The sequence below is a fragment of the Phaethon lepturus genome, unplaced genomic scaffold (genome assembly GCF_000687285.1).
Source record: "Phaethon lepturus isolate BGI_N335 unplaced genomic scaffold, ASM68728v1 scaffold27233, whole genome shotgun sequence".
In the NCBI taxonomy this organism is placed as follows: Eukaryota; Metazoa; Chordata; class Aves; order Phaethontiformes; family Phaethontidae; genus Phaethon; species Phaethon lepturus.
The window spans coordinates 2,384-9,520 of NW_010527387.1; the positions used below are offsets into that span (position 1 = coordinate 2,384).

The 7,137-nt window shown below is 53.4% G+C and overlaps 1 protein-coding gene across 1 annotated transcript; it reads left to right on the forward strand.

Annotated features, from left to right (window-relative positions):
- Positions 1-907: 907 nt before the first annotated feature.
- NT5C1A (5'-nucleotidase, cytosolic IA) lies at positions 908-5,388 on the forward strand. Its single transcript, XM_010283374.1, has 6 exons — positions 908-949; positions 1,910-2,077; positions 2,923-3,052; positions 3,371-3,493; positions 3,940-4,124; positions 4,401-5,388. Exons 1-6 carry the CDS (start codon positions 908-910, stop codon positions 4,764-4,766), a joined length of 1,014 nt encoding a protein of 337 aa, XP_010281676.1. The 3' UTR covers positions 4,767-5,388.
- The last annotated feature ends 1,749 nt before the right edge of the window (positions 5,389-7,137 follow it).

A 7,137-nucleotide genomic window follows, 5' to 3' on the forward strand; every position in this document is an offset into this window, starting at 1 on the left:
ACCAGGAGCGGGGAGCAAGCGGCCAGCAGCTCTCCTACATACCCAGATAAATAACCCGGTGCTGCAGGGACTTGGGAGCAGCACGGAGCAGCAGGACTCCTTGTTGAAGGCTAATAGCCGGATGTCCCAAGACCTTTAATAGTTATTAATATTTTCAGCTAATAAATGGCCCATGACACCAGAGTTATTAATTAATGAGCTGGAGTGCCAAGACTTGGCCCATGACAAGTTAATAGCTAACACCCACTAGGTAGCTAAGCCTAAGACGGGGACCTGGCTGTGGTTCGCTTGTGGGAGCGACACTGGTGTTGCTGATCAGCTTCTGCGTGGACCTGGGTGATCCTGTGTGTCCGGGGGGTTGTTCGCCCGCTTTCTCAAAAGAGCCGCTTCCAGATGGGACCTTATTTCTCTGCAAACACCGTGGGAAAGGGATCCCACTGGCCACAATGATGTTCTTAGCTGGAGCTAATCTGTGTCTAGTCCTAATCGCCCACTGCTTAATCTGCTTGCTGGGGATTTTGGGTACTGATGCGGCCTTGGAAAGGTGTCTGGGACCGACCACGCTGCAGGGCTGGCCCCGGGCACCGCTTACGGGGTGGGGTGCGGTGCTGGGAATGGCATGGGGGCTGCCACTGACTCATTCCTGGGTGCGTCTCCATGCTGGGCAGGATCAGCGGGGCTGCGTTGGGGGCAGAGCGAGCCCCAGGGCGGGCCCAGCCCTGCGGGGAGTGAAGATCCCTGATGCGGATGGGGTGCCTTGTCCTTGCCAGGCTGCTGTTTCTGTAAAGCTCAGCCCTAGGCAGGGTGGGAGCTTGAACTTTGGAGCACCTGGGTGTGTGCAGGGGCTGGCGAAGGTGCCCTCCTGCCCCTGGGCAAACGGCATTGCCGGAGGATTACTCACGGGGCAATGTGCTACACGAGGATCCTGGAAATCACGGAGGAGCTGAGGGTGAGGTGTTTCTGAAGTGCTGACGGCCTGGATTTCACATCTCCCTGCGGAGAAGCATCCCTGAGCGCAGCCAGAAAGCGCGTGGGCTGGGACCGCTCGGGGGAGCATCCCCCGTGTGAGCCCCCAAGCCCCATCCTGCTCCCAGCACTCGCTGCAGGCAGAGTCCGCTGGGGACAGGGCTGCCTGCGCCACTGTCCCTCCTTGGGATTTGCTGTTCTGGGAGCGAGGAGTTCTTGTTGGCCATCAGTAATGAATTTGCTTTCATGCTTGCGAGTGAGTGATGGGGATTAACACCCTTCTGCCCTCCAAGGGGAGAGGTAGGACGGGTGGGGGTCAAGATGAGATTGACTTTCCTGGTGTCCCCTCTCTCACTGCCAAGTCCCACTAGAGGCCCCTTGTTGACTTCAGTGGATTTTGGATCAAGCCCTCGAACATTAATAATAATGACTCATAAATCATTGCTTGCACCACCTGTTTGTCATGTTTCCGCCCACAATAACTATATCAAGTGTTTTTATAAGCTGAGCTGGCACGGGTTGTTTGTCACATCTGGACAGCATCGTGGGAGTGCAGATCTGGCCGAGCTGCAGTGTGTGGTTTTTCCTGGCTGAGGCGGGGAGAGAAAGCCACACAAATTCCTTCTGCACAGGGTTGAGTGGTTCTCCTGGGGTGGCATGTTGGGTCTGGATGGGTCCTGGGAGCCTGTTTGCAGTGGGAGGGCTTGGGCATGGTGTGAGCAGCAGAAAAAGGCTCTCAGGTATCCCGAATGTGCGGGGATGGTACATCAGGGCTTCATCTGTTGAAGCATTGGAAGATTGGGGTTGCAGCTGCCCCATTGTCCTCCAAATTGCTATGGAGGTGTCACCCCGTGGCCTTTCATGCTGAAAGCTAACAGATGCCATCTCGGGCAGCGGGGCTGGGTGCAGGGGCTGCCTCCCCATTTTCTCCCTCTCCTTGCAGCCAAAGCCTGAGAACGCCATCACCATCGCGGTGTCATCACGAGCGCTTTTCCGCATGGAGGAGGAGCAGAAAATTTACAACGAACAAGGGGTGGAGGCCTACGTGAAATACCAGCTGGACCACGAGAACGAGCCCTTCCTCCCTGGGGCTGCCTTCCCCTTCGTCAAGGTGAGCAACCCACCTAAGCTGAGTCTGCACTGTAGTCCTGACCCGAAAGTTTTGGGGAGAGGGGAGTGCTGTGGGGTGCTTGCGTGTGGAAGGGATGGGAAATGAGCAGCGTGGCAGAAGGGATGTAGCCACAGAGCAAACAGAGGTCAAATAAACCTCCTGGCAAGTGGTGTTGCTTCTTCCAGGACTGAGAAAGTGCTGAATTTTCCAAATTGGCAACTGAGCCCAAGAATTGAAGAAATCATCTCTTTGGATCATATTTAAAGTTTCCCTTTAGGGAATTATCTCTTTTTTTTAATTACAATTTATTTATTCTTTTAAATTGGCTGAACTTAGCCTTGCTACAGAGTCAGCCACTTTCCAAGTTTGACATGTTGAAATAAGGCATTTCAAACTTTAAAAATATTTTCCAATTTCTGCCCCAGTTTCACTGGATTTAGTGCAGTTTTGCATGTTGGCCCTCACTGAAGCAACCTCTTGCCTGTTCCCAATGTATAAATTAATCCACTTGGTGGGGAGAAACTTGTTCTGTTTCCGATTGCTTGAAAAACATTTATCTGCAACTTTGAGCTAATTTCATCTCATCTCCTAATGAAAATTTGAAACCTTTTGTGTTTGAAAATAGAAGAGTAGCTATGTGGTTATTTTCCCCCAAAATCAGTCTCTTTTTTTTTTTTTTTTTCCCAGCTAAAGCTGCTTGCTGATGTCAGCTTGGCTCAGGGTGTAGTTGGGGTTGGGTCAGATCCCTGGTTTTGGTGAACAGAAGTGTTTTGCTCAGTGAGAAGGGGGTCAGGGCCATGTTTGGGGCTCACTGACACCCCTCGCCTTGCCCTGGGGTGCTGCAGGCGCTGGAAGCGGTGAACACGCAGCTGCGCAAGCTCTACCCTGACAGCGAGGAGCTCTTCGACATCGTCCTCATGACCAACAACCATGCCCAGGTTGGGGTTCGCTTGATCAACAGCATCAACCACTATGGTAAGCCGAGAGCAAAGCTGTCCTTTGCGCGGGTGCTGACGGCGTTTGGGCAGAGTGTTATTGCTTGGCAGCAAGATAAGGAGACGCTTTCTCCTGTCTCTTCCTCCAAACCACACACTGAGCCCACTTCTCCCAAATTTCCTGGGTTTTAAGTGGAAGTTGGCTGGTGGTGAGGATGCTCTGGCTGCCGGCCATGCTGTTGAACGTCAGTACCGAAATTAGCCCCCATCCTGCTGACTCTTGGGATGCCACAGGGGAGCAGCGTCAAGGCTTATTTGGGGGGCAATCAGGCTTATCCTGGGGTCCATCTGCCCTCAGATCTGTTCATCGAGAGGTTCTGCATGACAGGAGGGAACAGCCCCATCTGTTACCTCAAGGCCTATCACACCAACCTCTACCTCTCCTCCGACGCCGAGAAAGTGAGTGGGGCCATTGAAGAGGGTGAGTCTGGGGTCCAGTTTGGGGGGGGGCAGTGGGGGGAGCCTGGAGCCCTCAGGGGGTCGGTGCCAGGAGCAATAGCTCCAAAATCCCTGTCCCTGTGTTGATGTGCAGCTAGGGTCTGCCTTGTCCCACGTCCCATCTGTGATGCTCCAAAGAGCCTCTAGTTTCCATAGAAATAAGGCTTTCCTTGAGCTCTGCAGCTCTTCCAAGGCAAAGGCACTGTTTTTCCCTGTTAATTCTTCTATGCAAAGGGAGGTTTGTCATCTGGGGATGTGTTTTTGCTGTAAAAGGTCTCGGGGCCAAGCTGCAGGCACTACCAGGTGCGTGCATTTCCTTGCAGTGTTCCCTTCCAGCCCATCGTGTTTTGCTCCGCTCCTCAATGGATAAGCCATGAGGCCAGGTCCGTGGGTAACTGCCACCTCTTGCCTCACGCTTTGCCTCCACAGGGATTGCTGCAGCCACCATCTTCAGCCCCAGCAAAGATCTGGAGGTGTCGGAGAACCAGCTGCGGGTGGCATTTGATGGTGACGCCGTGCTCTTCTCCGATGAGTCGGAGCAGATCGTGAAGGCTCACGGCTTGGACATGTTCTTTGAGCACGAAAAGGCTCACGAGAACAAGCCTCTGGCACAGGTAGTGCTGGGGTGCAGCCAGAAAAAGCCTCTGGGAGAAAGACATCCCACAGGGATGCTCTCGCCTCCGGGAGCAAGTCAGGGGTTGGCACGTGGAGCGTGAGATGGGGTGGGTCAGCAGCCCACGGGATGGCTGCGGCTGGCCCCTCGCTGTTCTTTCTGGGGGCTCGCAGGGAGAAGGGGTTAGCCAGCATGTCTGGCTCTGCTGGGACTGGGTGCCTGGAGGAAGAGGTAGCACGGAAGTCTGCAGAGCCATGGTTTCTTCTTGCTTTGGCAGGGACCCCTGAAGGGCTTCCTGGAGGCCCTGGGGAAGCTGCAGAAGAAGTTCTATTCCAAGGGGCTGAGGATGGAGTGTCCCATTCGCACCTACCTGGTCACTGCCAGGAGCGCGGCCAGCTCGGGAGCCCGGGCCCTAAAGACTCTGCGCAGCTGGGGCCTGGAGACAGACGAGGCCTTGTTCCTGGCCGGGGCTCCCAAGGGGCCGCTGCTGAAGAAGATCCGTCCTCACATCTTCTTCGACGACCAGATGTTCCACGTGGAGGGAGCCAAGGAGATGGGCACTGTCGCTGCCCACGTGCCCTACGGCGTGGCCCAGAAGCAGAAGCGGCCGGCGCAGGAGAAGCAAACCCCGAACAGCAAGTAGCGGAGCTGGCTGATCCCGTGGCCCCCGGCGTGCGGCACAGGCTTCGCCCGGGCTCGTGGTCTGCGAGGCAGAGGGCATTTGCCCCGGCAAGCGCAAGGTTATTCCCCAGCCGGAGCCTTGTCGGGGGGCACGGACGGGGGAGGGGGCTGACGAAAGGCTTCCTTTCGCCTCTCTATTCGTTGCAATGTCGTGGCGTTGTCCCCGTTCCTCGTGGGGCCGGCGGCTCCCCGCGCCGGGCAGCCCCGTGGGCCGTTTCCCCGTTCGTTCGTGCTCTGCGCTTGCTTCGGGCAAAATCCCTCGAGGATGGATCTTTTTTTTTTTTGCGGACTGTTTGTGCCAGGCAGGTTTAACCTACTGACATTTCTTTAAAACCCCAGGTAATTCCCAAAGCCTTTGATTTACAAAGCAAATGTTGAGGCTGAACTGTTGAACTGGAAAGTTGGGAGCACACAAAAACCCTCCCTGCAGCTTTGAAACAAAATATTGTCCCTTTTAACTAAAATTAAACCATAATATTGTTCCTTCACAGACCCAGCCCCTGCTCCCCAACGAACATCTTTCATGTTTTTGTCCTTTCACCAAGATTTTGTCAGCTGAACAGCTTTCCTTTCATGCACTAAAATTTGGAAAAATGGAAACAAACACGTATATTTAAAAAAAAAAATAATCCTGTTTTGGGCTTGGAGCTTTGGGCTAGTGTATTGTTGGCCCAGGTTTTTAAATCTGGGTTTCACAGTTGCATGAGTTAGCGCTTAAAAATCATAATCTCAGTGAGGCATCCAAAGCCCAGCTCTTGTGTGAGCTGCCTAGGGCTTGAATTAAGTTAAAAGCAGGCCCTAATATTAGGGATATCATTTGAAGTCCATTTAGGTAAATCTGCAGAGAATTTCGGCCTGGGGGGTTTAATTAAAGGATTTTTTTTTTTCCCCATTTCTAGGCTGAGCCCGTATGAGTTGATAATCTTTTTCTCCTCAGCTTCTTAAAACCTTTGGTGTTTCCTAAAATAGACATCTCTGCTAGTGATAGTGTGAGAGAGAACCAAATCTCTGATTAAAAAACAGGAAGATAAATCAATTGGAGAGCTGCTCTGAAATTGGTGTGAAAATCACCCTGACATTTCTGCACAAAGCCCTGTCCCAAAGGACTCTCTCAGGAGAAAAATTTAAAGATTACTTCTTTCTTGTAGGTTTTTTTTTTCTTTTTTTTTTTTTTTCTTTTTTAGGCAGTACGCCCCATGGTGGGGCACGAAGGATGCTCAGTGTTATCAGATAGTAGTTTTCTACAAACACCAACTCCAATGGGCTGAAGTTTTCTGAGGTATGTGTCTGCCTCCGGCTCAACTTTGCAGGGAGGTTTCAGCTAAAACAGCTCAGCCCTTCCCGACAGCGAGGCTAGAGCTCGAGTTATCGCACTTTTGACGAATATATAAACAAGCTAGTGATGCCTTTGGTGGTTCAGGAGACTGTTTTCTCATTGCACTAAATCCTGCTCTAGCAGTGAAAAGCAAATTGCACTTTTTTCCCCCCTGAACTATTTCACTTTGAGAGACTGTTACTTGTCACGTCTGGGTGATAAGCACCTTAGAGGAAGGTCTGAACTCCAAACAAACAAAAAAAGTCTTGAAAGAAATGAGTATCGCGGTAACACATCTATTAATATACAGGTTTATAAAAAGGTCTCCTCTTTTTTAACGTGAACCCCAGGTATTGGGATCTGAACTGTATCTCGGAGACCTTTTTGGCAGCTGGGAGGGGGAGAACAGCCTGGCCTCCTGGTGAACATTTCCAAGGTGTTTCCTGAAGATCACACCGTGGAAGCCCAGCCAAGCCCAGCTCGCAAACAGGCTGCACCGGGGCCGCCCGCCAGCCCGGGAGGTGACATTGCAAGAGGAATAGGGCTGTCAGCAAGCCCTGAGGACCCCCCTGGCCCGGGCAGGGTGCTGGTGGGATCGGGTGCAGGGCGGTGCTTGCGCCCGGTGCCGTGGGGGATGCGCGCTCCGGATGGGGCGGGTGGCAGGGCTGGGCGGTGCAGGAGGAGATGCCCTGTCTGAAGGCGCTGTTAGCTCCGGGGAAGCAGTCTGTTGTGGTTTCGGGGCAGGGCCCTGGGTCTCAGCAGCTTTCACTGCTGCCTTTCTGCGCCCCGAGATGCCGAGGGAGCTGGGTGCAAGCTGGGGGGCAGGGGCACAGTGCAGGCAGGAATTTTAGTGACTCTGCTTAGGGACCTCCTGCTGCCAGGGCAGCTTAGGGGCTCGCTGGGAGACACGGGGCTCGGGAAACGGCCCCCAGGTGAGGTGGACGTCCCTTTGCACCTCCTGAGTCCTTCCTGTGTGTGGAGGATTCTCCATTCCTGCAATGGCTGGGCCACTTTCTTT